We start from the raw sequence: 23,152 nt of genomic DNA, 5'->3' as shown, positions 1-23,152 counted from the left end.
GGCACCTTACACCAGTAATATCTGTGAAAAGCAAGCTCAAAAGGTAAAGGAACAACTATTCAGACTTTTAAAAGCACAACAATAGTTTCAAACATACTTTTTAAATATGCACTTCATTCTGCTTACTGGCATGTTTTAGAAAGCTACAGTCATGCTTTCAGCTTTTTACCTTCTGTGAGTGTATAAATTTAGGAGCCATGTAAACTTGCTTCCTTTTACAAAGGAAGTTTTCAAATTTACTAAACCAGCACAACAGATTTTAAAGGTTTGCAAAAGTTTGTACTGCTTGCTATTGGGAGAAATAGACAAACTGCTGTTGTTTTTCCTTTGCTGAAAAATTCAACCATGATATTCACAATCTTTCCTTTCCATAGGTAACTCCTAGGGACATTAGTCAGTTATTCAGGGTATGTAATTACTCTGTCAGCTCTCCAGTTATTAAACCAATCCAATAATGGTTTTAATACAGGCAAGTTTCATATTAATTGAACTGTTCTTGACCAAGCAAGCTACACAATATAATAAAAGCTACTCTTTGCATGTACCACAAAGCAGAGAACTGACAGAGTACACAGTTATTAAACATGCCACCAGCTATAATTGCTTTACAGTATCACATGTAGCCAAGCACTGGGACAATCTTCTTTCTGTGACCTGGGTCATGTAAAATAACTAAGAAATTTACAAATAGTTTCTACATTAGATGATCCTTTTGTATTTCAGCTGGCAATACTTTTTATGCTATAGTAGCTGACACACCAAGATTTTTCCAAAGGCAACAGTTTCTCAGTGACAGTAAAAACTCACAGGAGAATGCTAAGCCTTGTGAAGTGATGCATTCCAGGAAAGTGTCAGCAAGCCCAGCACTGTCCTGCTGCAATATCAAGATGCTGTACTTGGGCCTAGCAGGAACCTCCACATCCTCCACAGGATGGAACCTCCACATGAGCATCAATAGGTTGGAAAGGGGTGTGTTGTCTGACCCATTTCATAGGAATATGGGAATTTATTATAGCAAAATCCAAAATAAGTCACGAATGCCCAAATTCTATATAATTAACCAGTAGTAATTAATTTTCAAGCCAGCAGTTCCTGCAGACACTTCACACAGTGGTATAAGCTGCAACTACAGGATCTCACATTTTTTTCATCTGTTACTGGTTCCATGCTCCCTTCTGAACATAATACACTAAAAAAAAACTTAACAAAATTTTTGATAGTCCCTTTCCCTTTCAGCTATGCAAGTGTGTTCAGCATCTTTTCTTCTTCAGTTAGCAATTAATTTGCAGGGACACATTTTTTTTCTCTTTAAAGCCAAAAAGCAGAGGGGAAGCATTAGGGGGAAATACGAGTTATGGCCTACAGCTTTTTTCATGGATTCCAGCTCTGAGACCTTTAAAAAATACAGACAAGGAATGAGAAAACAGGGGTTACTCCTTCCTGATATTTTCTTGCTATTTCCCAAAAGCAGTGGTTTTGTCTTTAGCCAGTAAAAGTAAGCAACAGAGAAATAAAAATGCAACAAATACAAAGACTATACTGTCTACTTACTGTCTTTCCAGGTGCTTTTCTTATTCCCTACATTCTCTTCTTAATCATTGCTGGAATGCCCCTGTTCTATATGGAATTAGCACTGGGACAATATAACCGAGAAGGGGCTGCCACTGTGTGGAAAATCTGTCCAGTTTTCAAAGGTAAGTGTCCCTCTGCTCCCTTGAACAGCACCTGAGGGTGCCACACACGCGTGATCACAAACAATGTAAAGATCTCTCATCTTTCACAGACAACCTGGTACTTGGTGACCTTTCCCCAGCCCCTGAAGTCAGAAGTCTTTATGTTACCGCAGGTGAAGCACAAAATGGGAAAAGCCAAAGAAACAATCTTCAGGGTGATTGCAACAGAGGCCAATGAGCAGGAGCAGTTCAGCCCTGCCCTCCCTCTCCCCTGTGTACTGGAGTGGGAGGAACTGGGTATCTCCAGGTGGAGGGAGGGGTTTGCCAATCCAAACATTGGAAATACCAAATCCCACCCAGGTCAGTTCAGCCCTATCCTCCCATTGACTAAGATAATCACTACTCCATTCAGGGCATGGAGCTTTCTCTGCGTAAGTCAACATACCACAGTGGCTACAACACTAAAATGGAGTTGTGAAGACTGTAGGTTTGGCCACTAAACTTGTAACATCACAGGAGTTTTCTGTGGTATCTCTGTACCTCAGTTTTCCTGCCTTCAATAAACTGGGAGCAATGATTCTGATAGTCTTTGTAAAGCATTTTTCAGATTTAGCAATGAAAAACACTTATTAAAATCTGAACATTATTACTATTGTGTGTTTTCCACTAGGATTAACTCTCCAGCATCCCTGAATAAAAGGCTGTGGCGTGTTGTTTGTGCACTGAGCTACAATCATTCTGCAAGGAAAAAAATAGGTTAGGTGCTTCAGGGTGCTTGGCTTTGATCAGGAAGTGATCAGTGTGTGAAAGAAGCCATATGTGTTCTGTACATGAAACAAGCATTTGTTAAGGAACCTCAAGAATTTTTTTAAGCATTCCTTGCCAGCAAAAAATATAAGTTCCTTTGTATGTATACCAGATTGTATCTAAAATCTTATGCAAAAGCCTTTTCAACACAGAGATATCTGAAATTAAACCAGGCAAGCTCAGCTGACCTTAGAACCTTAAAATTCAGATCATGTTCATCCTGGGACTCAGGAAAGCTGAGGAGCTTAACAATAGCAATCCAAACTTGATGGATCCGCTGCTTGGATATAGGTTACACTGAGTAAATGTTAGTCTTCTTTCTCAAAATACAGCTTTCCTCTTCAAGCAGTCTAGAGCTACACAATAAGAAAAGTGAGGGAGGTTTTTCTTCCCAGTCAAACCCAAAACTCACAGCAAAATCAGCGATATAACAAAAAATAAATAAGCGAGCTAATAAAATAATGTGCTTCAAAACTTTAAAATTAAATCATACAGATTTACCCTGCCCTTCTATAATCCCAGCATGGGAGATAAAATTCATCCCAGCACCCGGGAACCTGAATACCCTTGCTCAATAAAAATTTCTGTTGGTATTATTTATATACCTTTGGATGACAATGAGGATTTTGAAAACCTAAAAGTGAAAATTAGACCTTCAGGATCTCAAAGCATTTGAGCCAAATACCACCGTGCTCAGAGGTACTCCGTGTTGACTTCAGGATCAAAAAGATTATGAGAAAGGAAAATAGAACTTATTTCATGTACATTCTTGTTGACATTCCAGCTGAGTTTTTAAGCTGACATTTTCAAGGTAGACTAAACATACATTACTGTTGATTTTTAAGGTTTCATATTACAAGGATATAGAATAGCATGAGTTATTTGATTCTCAAAAAGTAATAAGTATTGAGACATATTTGCACCTCAGTATAAACTCAGTACATTTAAAGTTTTAGTTAAAACTTCTGATAACATGCAAACACATTTTACTGCTAATGCTTTAGAGTTGTTTCTGGGACAACTCAAATCTCTCACTCAAAGGAAAAGTACACAGTCTACACAAATTTATAACAGCTTCTCTAGATGAACAGCACTATAGTACTAATTTTAGCTATGAATATTATTGCTATGAACTCTAAGTACTCTACTTCTAATGAGATCCTATCATAACACATGCAATTACAAATATACCCTGTAACCTTTGTAACACAGTCTGTTTTCATCTCTGCATTTTTTTTCCACGGTCTATTTTAGACTGTGGGTGGTGCAGCATTACTTTTAAGAAAACCTAGAAACATAAGAGCAAATTCATTCCTGAACATTCTTAAGATCACAGAGAAGAGCCATTTAAAACACATTTGATCCTGTATTTTTTAGTCTTGATATGAAACATCTCTCACTGTCCTCCTGATTTGGAGGAATTTCAGGAACACTTTTTTTAAACAACAATCATCTAATTTGAGTACTTCATATATTATCCATACTTAGTGTTTTAGCATTCACCTTAAGAATTATTCCTTTGGGGGATTCCTCCCTCCTCTCCATTCTATTGATCATAGTGTATCACTAGAGTTTGAGTGTTCAAGTACTAGATTCATTTAAGAACCAAGGATTTAAAAATACTATTTCATCTTTACTTTTGCAATTATTTCCCCATTGTTAGGGATGAGCAAACTGGTTTACAGATTAAAAGCCTCCTGCAGAGCAAAGAGTAACTTTTGTACATGCAGCAGTCTTTGAACTGCCAACTCCTTCAGGGTCAGCATCTGTTCCTTATGCAAATTTTAAACCAAGGATTAATACCCAGTGTTTGCTACTTCCTTATAAGTAATAAGAAAAAGAAAAGCCTAATAAGAAAGCCTAATAATCTCCAACTGCTAGGCCTCCAATGCAAAAAATTAAACTGCAGAAAATTAGAATTAAAGGTTTGCACTTAGTCACTGTGACAGTACAGTGATGACATTCATAAGATGTAGTCTCTACCTGTTATATGCAGTACATACAACTTTGAGGGAGGATTCAGAGAACAAAGCTGCATACATGGTAAAGGAGGAATGATTGAAGTCAAGGCAAAGCAAGATTCCTGAACAATTCTGCCAACCAACTTTTACTGGGCTCCAACATTAGTACCAAAGCTTCCTCCCAAACCACTGGAAAATGTCCATTTTCATGAGGAGAATGTGCCCTTTCTGGGGCTGTCTTGCTAAACGGGCCCTCCAACCACACTTCACGATATGCAAAAATACAAAGCAAACGTTCAAAGTCAAAAGAGAATGCTTACACTGGGAATTCTGTAATCCTGGAGAGACAGTAAATAGGACTGAATGTCACACACAGCTTAACCCCAACCTGATATTCACCAAGATTTACTGGCATGCCCAAAAACCACCTGGAGACCCTCAGTGGAACAGCACAGACTGTTTCATGCATGATTTGGAGCCAGTTACATGCTGATGGAAGCCAATCTAGAGAGCAGTAATGGGAGAGAAACAAGAGAGGGATCAGTGTCTGTTCCAAACTAGTTCAGGGTGGGAATGTGAGGCATAGGGAAACTTCATTTAAGTGTCGAGCTTTACTTTTCCAAGAGAAGTTGCCAAGGTCTCTGACGTCATGAAGATGAAATTACTTTCGCTCCTAACATGGGCTTGCAATCTTCTGCATTGGAAGCAAATCAGCAATGGAGTTGTACAAGGACAAATTTTGACATTGCACTGCTTAATTTCTTTTTCTGACAAACAACTGGATTTGATAAAAGCCAGTCATTTTCCAGAACCATTTCTGTAATTTTTTGTTTAGAGGTCAGGGATATTGTGTCCACATATGTGTATGCAAATGTCAAAAATTCCTTTTATTGGTGTGAAGAGCTGAAATGAATTTGCAATAATGTGTGGCTGAGTTTAACTCCAGTGTATACTGTTGTGTATACTGTTGCATGTCAAATGCAATGTATAATGCAGTTTTCCTTTTTCTTTAGGTGTAGGCTATGCAGTGATACTCATAGCTCTTTACGTGGGTTTCTACTACAACGTTATCATAGCTTGGTCTCTGTATTACCTATTTTCATCATTCACATTTGAGCTCCCCTGGACAAACTGCCACAACAGCTGGAACAGCCCAAACTGTACAGATCCCAAACTCTTCAATGCATCAGTGCTTGGCAATGGTACTAAATACTCAAAGTACAAGCTCACTCCTGCAGCTGAATTTTATGAGTAAGTGTTGACTTGAATTTGCTATTTATTCAAAATTCTATGTCCAAGGGAGTTTCCTCTTGAAGGTAAAATAGTTTGTATTCAACCTCTAGAATGAGCATCAGAAGACTAAGGTTAAAATGGAGCTGTAATGTTGGTCTGTATTCCTGGGTGACTAAGGCTTTTGCCTCTGTGAGTTTTGGTTTCTCCTGTACTAATGCAGTGCTTTCTATTGAGCAAAATGGAATTGGACAAGACACAAATCTGCTCTGATGTGCCACTTTTTCTTGCACCAGCTTTGCCAGGGCAAGGAAACACAGCAATATTCTGACAGAGATGACTGCATGCCAAAACTGAGCTGAGTTTAAGGCTTTAAAATAATCATTTGTTCAACAGATTTGGACTGTTTCTCTACTTGCAAAATATTTCAGAGCAACAGCAGACCTCTGTGTGTTCCATTGCTTCAATAGTTCAATGAAGTGGGATGAAACACTGAGCAGGAGGAAAGAGCCAAGTTATAGAAGGACAGGCTTTTACCAAATCCTAAGCAAAAGTGTTCTACAACACGGGCCAAGACAGGCAAAGGCACACTCAAATCAAACAGTTGGAATCACACCCAACAAGGTATATAAATTAACAACCAAACTATAAAACAAAGACACCAATCTCTGTGTAAATATTTTCATTGTGGACTTATGGGGGAAAATGGGATTTGATTAGGAGAAAGAAAGGGGGATGAGCATCAGACTATTGAATCAGCTGTTGAATTAATCTGAATAATCAATTAATAAATATTTCTGTGTTTGGAATAGAAGGATATCAGGGCACACACCTGCTAAGCAGATAGTCCAACCCTGTAGAAATAAAGGGAAAACACTGTTACTATAAATAACCTAGTGTATGTTACACCATGCCTGGTTACAGTAGGGATCTGGGGGTCTCTTTATAGCTCTTTAACATTTGTGGCCACTGTTTCTTCTCTGAAGACAGCATGGTGAAAGATCAGTAGTGATACAGAAACTGCTGGCAGGGGTTTGGGTAAACTAAACACAGTGCTTTGAAAACAAGATGGGGGGTTGAGTTCAAAGGAGCTCACTGGAATGGCAAATAATGACAGCTGTAAAATCTGCTGCCCTTACAATGTGCTCACAACACAAATGTAAAGACAGATCATTCCTAGCAAAAGGTTATATATGCCTCTAGTCAAAGAACTTGATTTGACGGGAACTAGAAGAAATTATTCATTCAGCATCTTAAGACTAAGAACTGCATCTTTAGAGAATATTAATTTGAACAGCACTTTAAAAAAGGGTTTCTTTAATTTTCTTGTGCTTAAGCCTTAGTAAAGTAAAATGCAATCCCTATATTCTTGCTTTGCCTTTTTATTATTTAAAATGGTTCTGTGGAACTTCTGCTATCACATCATACTTGGGTAATGATTTTAACTTTGTAGTGGGTGAGGTTGTGGTAGAATCAATTCATTATGTTTTGATTTAGTTCCACTGGCCTGGGGAACAGCTCAATTAATGATTGTCTGTACACTGAAACTTGAAATATTATGGTTATTTTCTCATCATTAAGTAGATTCAAGGTGCAGTTTTCAGAAGGCAAAAATGAAAAGGGAATTTGACGTTTCGTTATGCTTTGATCCCTGAATTTTGGGGCTGTAATTAAGTCACTAGGCCCTGTACTTATTAGCGACTAGATTACACTGCAAAAGTGAGAAGAGTAACCACTTACTTAAAACAGTCTACAACATCTGTGTTCTCAGCTGTAAAAACAGGGAATCACAAGGGGCATTATGTTCACTTAGCCAGTATTTGGATGAGCTCATCAGGTCCAGCTGTACAGCTCAGGTGTGGACCCAAACTTGTACAAAGTCTTAGTGTATTCAGATCCATCCAATAAACAAAATCAGAAAACAGTTTCTTTTCTTATATCAAATAACCTAATTCATGCCCATGGTCTTCTTACAACAGGGAGAGTTGAATCTTCAGATTATAAAGTTTCATATTTAGTGCCATAGTCAGGAAATGGGAAGTGATACAGCTTAAACTTGGTTCTCTAGGTTGTGTAGTTACATCAGAACACTCACACACAAATTTTTGGCCTCTGGTGGGCAGGCTGAGGGGGAAGCAGGGAGACCAGAAACACCAAACATTTCTTTTGCAGCTGGAGAGTTACTGAAAAGAGGTACTTCCAAGACAGGCCTCAAGGAGAGAGCTGGTGTGATTATCCTGAAAAGAAGCAGACACTTCTCATTGGGACATAATTCCTTCACGCTAAGTTGGCCTGACCATGAATTTAGAGTTGATTATTTCCTAAAGCCCTGTAGCTGCCAGAGCTGACTGCCTCTATCTCCACCAGCACAGGGATAAACTGTAGGAGGAAGTGGGAGTACTGTGATGTGACAGTTCATCAAATACTACAAGAAAGATACCTCAAATTCAGCAGAAATATGCTGGTTGTCACTACTGATATTAAGTGAGAAAAGGGAACACTTGCAATCTAGGCCAAATCTATCAGCTGCCCAGTATCTGGCCGTGAGGAAAAGCAGAGAGAAACTTCTAAGCTTCAGACTTAGAAGTAATCATTTGAAGTTGAAAATTCCATGCCAAAGCAACAACAGAAGAACTTTGAAAAACATATTTGGCATTTGTTTTCAAGCCTCAAGAGCTGGGCAGAACTTAAGGTTGAAGTGCTTCTACACTGAGGCGTTTTAGAGAGTTTCATTTTACTAAGTCTGGTTTCAGTTGTAGAGGTTTAATTCAGGCCAATGTGTCACTGATGTCATGGGGACAGCTTCTTACCACAGGAAGAAATGGGATCTCTGCGGTACTTCATTAGAGATGGATAAAATATTTGTACACTGTAATCTTGGCAAACCAAGCTAAAATCTAATAACAACTGGTGCCTTTCTGCTAAGTAATAGCCAGACATAAGAGAAATCCAGTTAAGAATAAAATGTCAACTCCACATTTCTTTAGAGACACCCATTACTTTAATTTCTTCCCTCTTCAGTGGTTTGGAAAAGAACCTTCTATCCTTTCCACACATGTTAAAATAATTCAATATAAACCTCTTTTTTGGAAGAACAGAAGTACATCACTGCAAATAAAGTTCCCCTATCCACTCCATATTGCTCCTATTTAAATACTTTGTCTGAACACAAGCATACTTTATATTTGTTCTCTCCATTCTTGTGTCTGGGAAAAGTCTGTTACCATTTTGCTGCATTTATGCTGACAATTAAAAAATACCAGTTTGGAGGAACAAAAGCACTATTCTTCTCACAAGGTACTGTGCCTGCAAAAAAACATGATCTGTTGTAGGAACAAATCCTGGCAATTTTTTAGACAAAGCTGTGAAATAGTCAACAAACATATTGGGCTACGGCCATTTCCCTCTGACAGCACTTTTTCTCAGGGCTGTAATCCATTCTTTCTGCATGAGAAATTTTACACGGAAATTTTCATGCCAGACTCAGTAAAGGAAATTCACAGAATTCAAAGTCTGCCCAGCTGTGAGCAATTGCAAAAAATCTACCTAAGAACAAGGAATAAAACCAAGATTCAATCATGGCAGTTTACATTTGTCATATTTGTGAACATCATATTTATGAAATTTATGAGTGTGTGAACCAAGAATGTCCTTGGAAAAAAAAACTCATTTGTCCTTGAAAAAAACCCCATTTTTCCTTGACAAAAAACCCTCACCCTATACAACAAAGGTTACTTTTATGGACCAATAGGTTTGTGCTTTGGGGTACAAGTCTTCGCTGGAAATGTCACCCCAGGCAAAGGGTCCACATAGTTCAGTATCACATCAAAGGAGTGATCAACACTGTATGCTCCAAAGATGCAGGAACCTGTCCCCATTAAACAATTGTGAAGCAACTTCTCCCAAAAGAGAAAATACCACTTCAAAAGTCAGCATAAGCAACTCTGCCTGTAAATGCTTACAAAAACTGAATCAGGCAACAAGAACTAACAAGAGTGGATAGCCCTATATTCTGCTAATCACATCTGGTCTTTCCATCCAGCTCTTCTGAAACAGTAAATTTTGGAGAGCCATGAATGTGCTGAAGTGGGGCACAGTAGCAGAGGAGGTCAGAATTGCTAAGTTAGTGAGAAAATGAAGTTTTCAGTGCATTGAGATAAACATTCTCAGTATTATCATGATTCAAAAAGAAATAGCATTTCACCTGCAATGAGGCAACCCTGGATGTACAGACAGACTGGGACATGAGTCAGCAGTGCCCTGGCAGCCAAGGAGGGACATCCATGTCCTGGGGGGGAACAGGCCATCAGGGGGCCAGCTGGGCAAGGAAGGGGATTGTCCTGCTCTGCTCTGCGCTGGGGTGGCCTCACCTTGAGTGCTGGGGGCAGTTTTGGGCACCACAATATAAAAAAGATATTAAGATGCTATAGAGCATCTAAAGGAGGGCTATGAAGAGCATGAAGGGCCTTGAGGGGAAGCCATATGGAGGAGTAGCTGAGGGCACTTGGTCTGTTCAGCCTGGAGAAGAGGAGATTGAGGCGAGACCTCATTGCAGTTACAACTTCCTTGTGAGGGGAAGAGAAGGGGCAGACACTGATCCCTTCTCTGTGGTGACAGTGACCCGAGGAAATGGCCTGAAGTTGTGTCAGGGGAGGTTTATGTTGGATATCAGGAAAAGGTTCTTCACGCAAGCTGGTACCTGGCCACTGGAACAGGGTCCCCAAGGAAGTGATGACAGCCCCAAGCCTGACAGAGCTCAGAAGTGTTTGGATAATTCTCTCAGGCATGGGAGATGTGGACATCTCTTGGAAATGTCCTGTGCAGATGTAACAGTTGGACTCAACTATCGTTGAGGGTCCCTTCCACCTCAGTATAGTCTGTGACTAAGTACAAATAATAACTTATTATATGCCAGCCAGGGTGCCACTAGTAAATTATGTGATTCCCAAAATCTAGCTTGCAGTCCATTACACAGCTCCATTCTCCAACACAAGAGGGAGCTGAAATATCTAGAGAAAAACCCAGATGCTGTTGCATCCCCCTGGCATCCCCCTGGATTGTGCCCAGCGCTCCAGGGTAGGGGTGAGGCACACAGGGCACATGCACTGCACCTCAGATGACTCAGCTGCTCTCCTGTGTGCTGGGCTGTAGGACAGCACTGTCCCAGAGCCAGGATATCCTTCAGAATTGCAGCTGTGCCTACTCAGAGCTCTTTACAAAGCACCCAGAGGCACCCAAGCAGCTCAGACAGCGGCCCCATGTATGGCAGAGCTGGGCCTGAGCCAGGCTACCCTGTGGCACTTCATGTGGAGCCACTCTGCTCTCCCTGCACCGCACCCCCAACCCAGAGTCACAGTCAGGAGACCCTGGTGTCCAACCTGCATGGAGCCAGCTCAGGTCTATGGCTTTGTACCACTAGCTCTGCCCCACTGCTGTGTGGACACAAACTGCCATGAAAACTACAGCTGAATGTAAGCAGTGCTATTCGTGAAATAAAAATACCTGGAACCTGGCAAACTCTGCAAAAGGGCTCTATCCACATCAGCTGGATAAAGATATCCTAACCTTCCACAGGTAAAGGAAAAGCACATTTCATGCTCTGAAGATAACTGGCAGCAATGATGACTGAACTATGGTTGCCCAAATATATAACACAGAAGATGCATGTAGAAGATCTTTCTAATTGAGCACAATTATCATGCTTCAAATTGCCTTCTAAATTGAGTATGCAATTTAATTTCTATAGATTGCACATTGTATACACTGACAGTTCTTTTAGCATCTTCAATCTACAACTTGCATTAAGTTTTAAATCATAAAAACATAGTCTAACTACCAGAATAGGGAATACAGCTTGGGACACCAGGACTATACTTATTTATACCTTATCCAGTTTGCTGATTCTTAGTTTATGCAAGCTATTTGGGTTTGATCTCATAGATATGACTACTAACTTTTAGAAGTACTTAGGCATTCCTAGAAGTACTTAACATGTTAACTAACAAACACATTTGTTAGTTAACATACTAATTTACTGATAAGTGATGACATTTTTGAAATCTGACATTGCATCTCAAATTTATATAAATGACACCCTTCTATTGAACACATCAAATTCAGGCAAGTAACTTTTGCTTCTAATAAAAAGAGAAAGAATGAACCTATAGAGTTGTGTAAACATATTTGGACTGAAAATGAAAATTATAACTGATTTTGGATTGAAAAAATGAGGTCTACTCCAAGACCTTAAACTTAATCTATTTATGCAAAACTTTCTAAATTTCTAAAAGACAATAATGTTAATCTGACTAGAGATGAATAGTACATAAAGCTCCTTACCAGTCTGACAAAAACATCCCAGAGAAGTCTACACCTAAAACTCTTAAATCCTGTTTTCCGGCTATAGATTAAATGGTTTGGATTGAAAATGATACAGAGTAATTTTCAGATCACAACCCTTGGCATTTCTTTTTTCCTGGTTTGGTTCCCTGTTTATGTGCAAATATTCATCCCTTCCATAACAAATCTGTTCTAAATTGCTCAGAGTAGAGACAAAGCACACATTTATAATAATCCTTATTTTACAGATGGGAAAACCAAGACACAGAGAAGAATTTATTGGTTCCAGCATTTCCTATTATTAGAACTATGACTGGGTCCTTCATTTACTGAATCCCACTGAGCAGCTGCCCCACTGCCTCCTTAATAATTTGCTCTTAGTAGGGCTTATGTGTGAGTACCAAGCCTGTTGGCTGTTCAGGGTCTGATGCCATATTAAAGGGGACAAAGACTAAACAGAGTCAGTGGCACTAACAAACAAATCGCTGTTTGCAGATTTCGGTGGAGGTGAACTATTTCCCTTTAGCTGAATGCAATGTGGAAGGCAGGAACTGGTGCCAGCATTCTGGGGTGACTAGGAGAATCTTCCCAGCAGAGAGCATAGGGAAGGAGAGAATGAGAAGAAATTTCCCAAGAGAGGAACCAGAATGTCTGAATGCAGCTTCAAATTGAGAGCCCTTCACATTCCTGCCCCTCCTGCAGATAGGCAGAAAGACTCTTGGAACCCAGATGTACAATCTCAGAGTCATTGCAAATGTCATTTACACTCCCTTACATGGGATGCAATCTTAGTATAAACCAAGTTCCTTTGCACAAATCCCTGATTTCTAGATGTCTAGTTGACACTAGTGCATGTTGTTTGATTCTTGGTGCTGTTTTAATTAAATATTTCTAGAGCTCTGACTAGAATAACAGAAAGCTTAAACAATTTATTAGCTGCTCTTGCATTTTGTTCAGCATAATAAAAGAGATTCCTGTTTTACTGTCAGCTCTGTTAACGTTTATTCTGTCTTTTCCCCCATAACATTCTCTTCTCATTTTTGCACATATTTCTCAACTACTTTCATTCTTCTCAATAACAGCAATCTGCAAGAAAAACACTAACTCTAGTTGTCTTACTACCAGTGATTTTCCTTTCTTTTTGACTCATGTGAATTCTGAGAGTTTATTTTGTTAGCAGAATTGGACAAACATCTGTCTACTTATGAAGCAAGAACAGAAACAGTTCAAAAATACAGCACTTCTTCTTAAATATGAGAAACTAGAGAAGCAGGAAGTCAGCTGTTCACTGATCTAGAATCACAAAATAATATAGGTTGAAAGACATCTCTGAGGGTCATCTAATACAACTCCTTAACCAAAATCAAGGCTATCTTAAAAAGTAAATCAGTCTGCTCCAGGTCTTCACTAGCCAGGTTTTAAGATCTCCAAGGACAGAGATTCTGCAGTCTCTCTGGACATCTGTTCAGTGTTCCGAACTCCCCATACAGTTCCAGTGAAGGAAAGGGTGTTATCATTATGGCACTGTGGTGTAAACAGACAGCGATGGGCCCGTGAGACCATACAGGCCTTTTGGGGAGAAGCACAACACAAAGCTCCACAAAACACCTTCACTGACTGCCACTGATGCCAGTAGGGCAACTACTGCTTCAGTGCAGCACCCATCCCTGCTGCCCACGGCGTGGGAAGTGCAAAAGCCTTTTTCCCCCAGTGACTTCACTTTGTTTCTGTGTATCTGGTATGTAGGCGAGGAGTTCTGCACCTGCACGAAAGCCGTGGAATCCACGACCTTGGCTTGCCTCGCTGGCAACTTTCCCTCTGCCTCTTGGTGGTGGTAATCATTCTTTTCTTTAGTCTCTGGAAAGGCGTGAAGACTTCAGGAAAGGTAGAGCTAATATTGTCCTTCTATCTTGACTACATTTTTTTGTCTACCTTAAGAAGTCTCCTAATTTTAGAAAACAAGAAAATAAGTCACTGATTTTGAGGGATTCTCAAGGACCAAACTATCACATTTTTTGTGTGATATTCCAACTGGAAATTTTATTAATGCATTATTTTCAATTCAATATTAGAGGTTTCATCCAGCAAATGTTTTGAAATACTCAAAATTATCTTAAATGTGCATCCTATTCTTAGCCAAATGTACTAATGTTTCAATGCTGTAAGAGGCTTTGGTTTTATTATATAAAATGCCATGTCAAGAGAAATATTTGATGAAAGTCATTTGAAATCACTCTTTGACATCCCTCAGAAAGTATCTCAAAAGAAATTCTAGCATTGGATACACCTGGGAGCTTTTTGTACATTTTCATGAAAGTATCACCTAACATCATGCAATGACTGCACTTCTTAGTAAACAACATAGAGATGAGGAGCTAATCAGCAGTCTAACACACACTGACAATGTCTTCTGTCCATCAAAACAGTCTCCTACTCGTATCTGTAAACCTATATATGAAAAGATTCATGACGCGTAACAGCATTTTCCCTCATGTCCTAAAAAGAGCTTCTCCATCAAACTGAACGGACTGAACCAAGAAAATGCCATCTGTACTTACTACATGTTCTTAACTCTTCTGTAACAGCTGATTTGGGATCTCTGTTGTCTGCAGGTTGTTTGGATAACAGCCACTTTGCCTTATGTTGTATTATTTGTCTTATTAATACATGGAATAACCCTGCCAGGTGCATATAATGGAATAAATGCATACCTGCACATAGATTTCAGAAGATTAAAAGAAGCCACAGTAAGTGTACTCTTCTGTTCTCATTCCCTAATTATTAAACCTGTTGCCCTTGTTACTGAAACTGAAACTATTACAGGTAACTTCTGAAATTAAATAGCCATGCTTCTGCTTAAGCACTAGTCCACTGTCTCTAACAGTTTAACTTTCCAATACTCTCCAAAACAGAACTATCTCACACTGAACCCAAACAATTCAGACCACAAAACACCTGTGTGAAGGCACTTACAGGTGTGGCAGACCCTAACAACAGTCCATGCTTTGACTGCACCCAGTAAACTGCAATATCCTTTATACAGCAAAATGGAGTAATGCAAAAATTTTGTTCTCAAAAGGCTAAGAATTCCCTCAAGAAGAAAATCTTGCTTTCTGAATTGCTAGCTTAAATATTAACCTAGAAAACAAAAATCCTGGCCTATGCAAACCTTGCTAAACATATGAAGTCAGGACTAACTCACCTAATCAAACCATGGTTCCTCATACAAATAAGATTTTCAATAGTATGGTGTTCTTATCTTACTATTGAAAGTAATGTACATTTCACTGTGTCATTGAAAAACATTAACATTAATTAAGTGTATCCAAACCAACCCAATTTGTGGAGTCACTTGGAACTAAGACTTACTTCATACATTGTAAAGCAAAACCTACAAGTATAGTCACTAATACATGAAATTAGCAGCATTTCAGACTACAAAGAACAAAGACTACAGAGATATTTTACCCCTCTACTATTCTAAAAACAGCATAAATAATTTACAAGACAGTAGTATCTCTATGGATGGGTCACAAGGCCATTCAAATGGTTATAAATCTGAAAAGAGACAACATCATTTTACTAGAAGGAATTGCATCATCTTGAAAAATTGCAGCTTTCAGAAATGTCTGCAGTCTGTCCATAGTTGCACTGTACCTTTCCTATGAATCCTACGTTGATTTTTCCTGAATTATTAAAAGACCTCAAGTGTTAGAATACATATATTTTTTATATTCTTAGCCAAAAAATACTTTCCTGATTTTTTAATAATAAATTTGAAAATGGGCATTTCTTCTACAGCAGAACTAGACCCCATGTCTATTTTGGAACAATCAAATCAAACTTCAAATATGGGATTTTCACCTACCTTTGCCACAAGGAAATAGCCACCCCAGTAATTCACATTTATGCACGCACACAAATACAAATATGCAAAGATGAACAAAACAGGTGCTTATATTTTTCTTATATATTTTATATAAAAACATCACAATTTCAACTAGATGTCTATGGAGCTGTACCAGCTTGTACCAGCTCAGAATCCAGGCTTCCATATCTGCCTTCTGCTTCTGAAAGGGTATTCTGTGTGCTGCTTTTTCTTGGCTTAATATTTCTGCAGCTGCTATTTAGATGACCCTAAAGTTATTTATTTGTAAGACTAAATTTTTTGACAACAACAAAAAGTTACACTAGAATAATAAAAGACTGAATATCACTTATGCTGAGAAGTGCCACTAACTGCTTTGTCATGTCAGCCCTTCCCCTCTTGGAGACTGGGATCCCTGCTGCTGTAATAGCCTTGTGTGTTTAATCTTTGTCCTCAGGCTCCAAAGAATGTAATCCCACTCCATTTCTATGTCAGTGCATCCCTGGACGTGACTGATGATTTTTTTATTTCTTCCAAATGAAGAATCTAACAAAGAAACGTCCTAAGTCACAAACAGTTATGACCCACAAAGGGCTTTGCCAATGCTCTTCTAAAAGCCCTTAAATCACTGTCAAGGTGTGCCCCACTTACTGGAGCCACAAACTGCACTGCACTGAATATGCACAAAAGTTAAAATGGCATAAACACTGAAGAAAGCTGGAAAGACTGATGACTGCCGACTGTAAAATGTTTCTATTTGGTTTTTTTTAATACATATAAAAACAATATCCTATCATAAAATATATTAGACTATGCATCGATCAGAAGCCGTGAAAATGAGAAATATGAGCAGGAACTGCAGAACGAGCCCTGCTGTCTTACATCCTGCTTGGTTAGAACAAAGATAATGTTTTGCATTTCATCTTAATTGCAACGGAATTTCTGGTTTCTGCCCTTCTTTCCCTTCACCTTGATCGTCTCAATTTGTTTCCTAATCAGCTACTATGAGCCAAGACTCTTACTCAACAGATACTTCAGCATGTGCTTAAATCCTTTGGGAGGCAGCAGGTGCTCTCTTACTCGAGTCAACAGGACTTAAGCACATGCTTAAGGGTGCTTGAATAGTAAGAAAGGGTGAGTACAACTGCACTGGCAAGATACAAAAGATAGAAACACTAAAAAACAAGTGCCTTATGGTGGCAGTAAGCAGATCTGGTTAAACAAAATTGATGTTAAAAAATTTCAGGAATTTTGTTAACAACAAAAGTTACCTGATTCTTTTTAAGAAACAAGAAAAAATATAAGTGGCTTTGCATCCCTCCTTCTGCATTCTTATCCACATAAATGCTTTTCAGAGAGTACAACCCTATTTGATTTCAACCTTTGTGTGAAAATAGAATATTAAGATGTAACTGGTATATAAAAAGAACGAATAAGCAATTAAGGTTAAAGGATTGTTTTGTTATTCATTGAAAGAAAAAAAAAACCTGTATGAACTACCATTTGAGAAAATCATATCCTCCCATCCACTGGTTAGCAAAAAAGACTTCACAGACTGCTCTTCATATTATCTTTCAAGTAATCAACTCTCCACAGTTCATAAAATTAAGTTTTTCTACAAACCCAGAGTACCATAAGTGGTTCCCAGTCTCCAGCAGGCAACAGTTGAAAGCATCTATCATCTATGTTGGGAAAAGTAGTGATCACCAGCGTAAGTGCTTTCATGTATCACGTCAGCATGGGATAAGGCACTCTCTTCCTTTCCACGAGGCCAATTTGAAAGTGTAGCACTAAAATCCCCATGCAGATGGAGCTCATAAGTTGCTTAGATCTGTTAGAAAGCCGCTGCTGAATAGATCTAATATATCTGATTTTGTAGAGATGGGTGAATGAGGAAATCCAGAGCTTTTCATAGTTCTTTCAGAGTTCTTGGCAGATTTAATCAAACATTGCAGATCTCATTTTGAGAAATGTTGAATATTATTCACACCACTGACCTCTGTTGAAGATGCTCATTTAAGTATTTCTGTGTAAGAAGAGAAAAGGGGAAACCCTCATTAACCGAGGTAGGCTATTTTCAGGTTTCTGGTTCAGGGAACCAGGACTGTGGCATTGTTCCTGACTGGATGAATGGATTTTGGTATGGAGGGACACTTTAGAAAATGTTATAGCTTTTAAAATGTTTTCCTTAGTGGACCATCCTTAAAATGATCAAGCTGCATCTAAACTGAAATTTAATGGCTATCACAGAAATAATTCTTTCTCCAACTAAGCGAGAAAGCTGAGAGATCATCTGCATGGTTCTGTTCACAGCACATCAGTCATTCTGCTTCAGCTCCTGAATCAGGAAAGTATTGTGTAAAGTGCACTAACAGTCACACAAAGAAAGCTCTAGTATGGGAAAGAAAATGTCCTTTAACTCTTGACCCATTAACTATTTTTGGTTTTCTGGTTGTACATTCCAAGCTAACTTGGAACAAGAACTATTGGAAGTATATTTCTGTCACCCCAGAGAAAAACCCTGCAATCGTTTCAGTACTGGGTAAAATCTCAGAAGTACATGTCCCACTGCACAGCCCACCAGGGCAGCAGTGTGTGTGTGCACTGAGGACTTGCCCACTGCTCCAGCCCCACCACCTCAGGTTCGGCCATTCCAGACCAGGGAATGCTCCATGTGACACACTCCCATCAGCATGAATGCCGATTGTTTTCCAAAAGCCAGTTGTCTTGCTTTTCTCCTGATGTATCCTTGTGGACTGAACTGACACTGGCAATGTTGGTGTCATTATGCAGGTATGGATTGATGCAGCTACTCAGATATTTTACTCCTTAGGAGCTGGGTTTGGCGTTTTAATTGCATTTGCCAGTTACAATAAGTTTGACAACAACTGCTACAGGTAAGAGCTTATTCTTCCATTACTGCTGCAAAATTATACTATTTTATTCTGACTGCAGCTGAAATAAGTATTAAGCTATCTTTTTATCTTCAGTCATATATTAATGATGGTGAGTCTTGTGTAGACATAGTAACCAACCCAAATCTTGAAACACTGTCTTCCCGACTGAAATTTTAGTAACAGGAACCTGCCAAGATATCTGCTCCACTGCAAAGCAGAATGGGATTAGGTCTGGACTTTAGACAGCTGTGTAAACTGTGCTGGTGTTTGCCTTTCAAAAGTACCATTAAGCGCAACAGTGAACACAGGATGAAATCTTATTGGTCCAGGAACTAAACACAGAAAGATTCCAGCTTCCAGAAGGGTTTCTGTGCTTTGGGATTATATTTCTGATATTTTACATTGCACTCCAGTTTGGGAATGCACTTTAAATCAAGTCAGTCTGTAAGTGTTTTGCTGAATCACCACCATGGAAATTCAATCAGAATCGCTGTGCACCTTCAGAGAAATTCCAACATTTAGATGTTCTCTTAACATTCCAATTTGGAATGAAAACAAGCATCACTTTTCCCATGAAATATAAATTCAGAAAGTACATGTATTATAAATCCATTGTGAACTGAAGGATCGGGGGAAAAAATATTAAAGACAATCCCCATCTAGTTCTCAAAGATTTTTCTTACTGGGCTGTTCTTCTCTCCATGCTTAGGGATGCTTTGCTGACTAGCACCATTAACTGTGTCACAAGCTTCTTCTCAGGATTTGCAATTTTCTCCATATTGGGCTACATGGCTCATGAGCACAAAGTTAAAATTGAGGATGTAGCTACTGAAGGTAGGCAGTTAATTTTATATTAATTTTACCCCTTTTTGCCCACCATTTGTTTGCAAATGTGTTTATATTTGTTTCCAACAAGTGTGTGAAAATCTCATGGAAGTAAACTGAATTAACTTACTTGAAACTAGAGCCCTGTGTTTAAATCCCTTGTTGAAATGTGAACTCTAAATGGTATTGATTCACCTCACCTCTACTGAATTGAAGTTCCCCAGCTTCTTGCCACCACAGGTTTTGCCCATTCAACAAACAGGTATTTACCACTGGATAGTAACTTACAAAAGTGTTGCTTTTCAGTGCCACAGGGACTGGTTTTGATGGTTCTGCTAAGCTCAGCTCTATAGCCCTTTCACTGGGAAAAGGTCACCCATGGTGTCAGCTCCTGCACCTCTCATCACATCCAGGAGTTCACTTGCGGAACAGTGCCACATCCACATAATTCCTTCCCCACTACAAAGCTGAAAAATAACTAGTAAGGTTTTAAATCCCATAAAAGATTATTTGAAGTGGAAAAGAATAGGACAGGGGTTTTTTAATACCAAACCATCATGAGTAAATAATTAAAAGCATTTTAGATATATTTTGGTATAATGCAAATTTTGTTTTAACAGGTACTCAGAGCGTGACAAGGACTGAAACAAAACTTAGTCATGATTTATCTTATTAAAATGAACACTTTTTTGAAGATGAGAAACATCATTTAGTGACACCTTTTTTTCCTCATTCCTATTCCAGGAGCTGGTTTAGTTTTCATCCTGTACCCAGAGGCAATTTCAACTCTTTCGGGATCTACATTTTGGGCTGTGGTGTTCTTTATCATGTTACTTACTCTTGGCATTGACAGTTCTGTGAGTATTTTTTCTTTCTAGCCTTTACATTGTTCTTTTCCTGTTATATTCTGTAACTGCAGAGGCATCAGAGGGTTACATTTCAAATAAACATTCTGTGCATTCCCAAAATCTGTTTTCACAGTCACAGACAACACAGCAATACTATTACTCCATGTATTATAAAGACTCTCAATCATTAAGAGGTTTAGGAAAAGATTAAACCTTTTACAATCCAGTAAATATTTACTCCCTGCTACTTTTTTATGACCTTACAGAGGGGCTGTTCATCAACAGTTATTATATTTAAAGGTATGACCCAACTGAACTATTACTACTATAAACCTGCAAAAAGGTTTTGGAGCCCTGCTTGCAAAACACAAGACATTGAGTAGAGTGGTTTCTAGAAAGGATTATAGTATACGTGCTGAAATCCATTAATGTGCTCAAGACAGACAATGCCTGAAGGTACTCCCATTGTTTTTCTACAAGCCATGATACAGAATTTCCTGTAAATTTAATCACAATTTTAAAATCACGCCAGAATATTTCCATAGTGGTTTCATTTTCCTATAATCTTACTGTTAAATTTCTAGTCTAACAAGTGTATTTTCTCTTTCCATAATGTGATAAATTTTACCCCACCATGATATTCAGGATCACAGAAACTTCATCCCAGAAAACATTCCAAGTCCCCAAACAACTTTTGTACTGCTTTGTTCTTGCCAAAGAGATATCAAGACATCCTGTTATATTTAGCTTAAAGGTTGATTAATTTCTGGAAAACCAAATATGGTCTTCAAGGAATAGTGAACCATGGACAAACTTTCATCCTCTATAGTAGGGTAGGGGTTTCTTACTATTCCAAAGCATAGAAGTCTCTTTTGAAGTTCAGAATGTACAAAGTTGACCTAGGAATTTCTTCCTGGAAATGGTAAAACACAGTGTTTTCATTGCTTACAACTTCAGGAAAATTCATTCCTTTTCAAGGACAAAAAAGGGAAAGAATGAACTGACATGGATAAGAGCAAAACTAAAAAAAAAATGAGGTTGCAGCAGGAAGCTTAGATAATCATTGGCAAATAGCTGAATGAGATCTTGTGGAGTGAGAGCTGAGCTGTAAAGGTCAGATTAAGGTCTAAATATTTCCAAAGTGTTTGGATTTTTGGATTCCAGCTGAGGTTCAATGAAGTTTGTCTATATAGACTACTATCTGGATCCTTAGACAAAAGTTTGAGTGAGGATTATATCTGGGACTGTAGCTTGACCATTTTTCAACTGTAAGCAAATATGACGGATTGAAATGAAGGCTTCAATGAAGGGTTTAGCACAATGAAAGGACATGAATGAGCAGTAGGAAAAAGGCAGAATGAAGTAGAAGAAAATTCATGCTCAGAAGTGTCTAGATCCACAAGACTTAAATTTGCAACTGTAGTAAATGTAGGGCAATGTAAAGAAACATTTGAGTGTCAAAGACATGGGGCTTTAGATGGCAGAACACACTTTTCCTACAAGTGGAGAAAACTCTTTCTTCTGGAGCTAATTAAAATACAGTGAACTAGTGAACAGTGACCAAGTTTAGTTCTTTCCTTCTAAACGGGGAAAGATTTACTGGTTCAAGATCTATCAATTTCCCAAAGAAAACTCAGGTCCTGCAGTACTTTTTATGGTGAGAATTCTCTGTTACTGATTTCAACCAGGAATATTTTAATCAAATGCTTATAGGAAAGGGATGGGCTATGTCAGCACCTGCTTGCCAACTATTGTACTGCACCAAGCTCTCCAGGTCTTGCTGTGGTCTTTTAGCATCACAAAAAGCATAGAATGAAGCCTCTTCAAAATATTAAATAAATTTGTTTACTATGACAAAAAATTGAAATTAATTTTCATAGCTTTTTGTTGGAGTGGGGGCAGAATGTTTTCATTAATGGAAAGAAACTAGAATTCATAAACACCTACATAATCCAGCAATTTAAATGAAAACTTGGAAAGTACCTTTCCTGTATTGCAAAACAATGGCTAATATTCAGCATTAACTTCTTGAAAGCAAAGTAAAATTCTTTCATGTTGTCACCAAAAAAAAAATTACATCAAGCTTCCTTTGTAGTAATTCTTCCAGACCTGTAAAAACTTCTGTCAAGCTGGATTTTGCTAATCAATGGATAAAGTGAATCTTTGTTCAGTATACTTCTTTTACATGCTTGTTGTGCCTGTCTTTATTTAAGAAATATCTTAAGGAGCTTAGTTACTTATGCTAACGGCTTTTCCCCCAGAGTTTATTAAAATGTGTATTCTTTTCTCCAAAGTACTCTCTACTTATTGTTCTGTTGAGTCAGCAAAGAGGACCGACAGAGGATACAGCTATGGAGGCAACAACCACTGCTCTTGATGCCCAGTTCCCCGACTCAGTCCTTTACCAGAAGAAAATAAAGCCTCATAACAGCAGTGACTTACAGCTGAAATGTTAGAAATCACAGAGTAGTTGGGAATTAATTACACAAACTGCTTTGCATTCTTCAGTCTGTATTTCCAACAGTCAGCATTTAACCAGACCTCTTGCCTTCCCTTCCTCAGATGGGTGGGATGGAGGCTGTCATCACTGGCTTGGCAGATGATTTCCACCTTCTGAAGCAGCACAGAAAGCTCTTCACCTTTGGTGTTTCTTTTGGCACTTTCCTACTTGCCCTTTTTTGCATTACCAATGTAAGTACAACAA

The 23,152-nt window shown here is 38.6% G+C and overlaps 1 protein-coding gene across 1 annotated transcript in view; it reads left to right on the top strand.

The window, feature by feature from the left end:
- The first annotated feature begins 1,567 nt into the window (after positions 1-1,567).
- The window catches only part of SLC6A2 (solute carrier family 6 member 2), a 40,296-nt gene continuing 18,711 nt past the window's right edge, over positions 1,568-23,152 (top strand). Inside the window, exons 1-8 of the mRNA XM_017741081.1 lie at positions 1,568-1,694; positions 5,455-5,692; positions 13,757-13,895; positions 14,623-14,757; positions 18,672-18,775; positions 19,485-19,609; positions 20,345-20,457; positions 23,011-23,139. Of these exons, the coding sequence (XP_017596570.1) occupies positions 1,607-1,694; positions 5,455-5,692; positions 13,757-13,895; positions 14,623-14,757; positions 18,672-18,775; positions 19,485-19,609; positions 20,345-20,457; positions 23,011-23,139 (1,071 nt within the window). The 5' untranslated portion in view covers positions 1,568-1,606. The remainder of the gene's footprint in view (positions 1,695-5,454; positions 5,693-13,756; positions 13,896-14,622; positions 14,758-18,671; positions 18,776-19,484; positions 19,610-20,344; positions 20,458-23,010; positions 23,140-23,152) is intronic.

Source organism: Corvus brachyrhynchos, unplaced genomic scaffold, assembly GCF_000691975.1.
Source record: "Corvus brachyrhynchos isolate BGI_N302 unplaced genomic scaffold, ASM69197v1 scaffold26, whole genome shotgun sequence".
NCBI lineage: Eukaryota > Metazoa > Chordata > Aves > Passeriformes > Corvidae > Corvus > Corvus brachyrhynchos.
The sequence above is the reverse complement of the archived record's forward strand: the minus strand, read 5'-3'. Positions and strand labels throughout refer to the sequence as shown.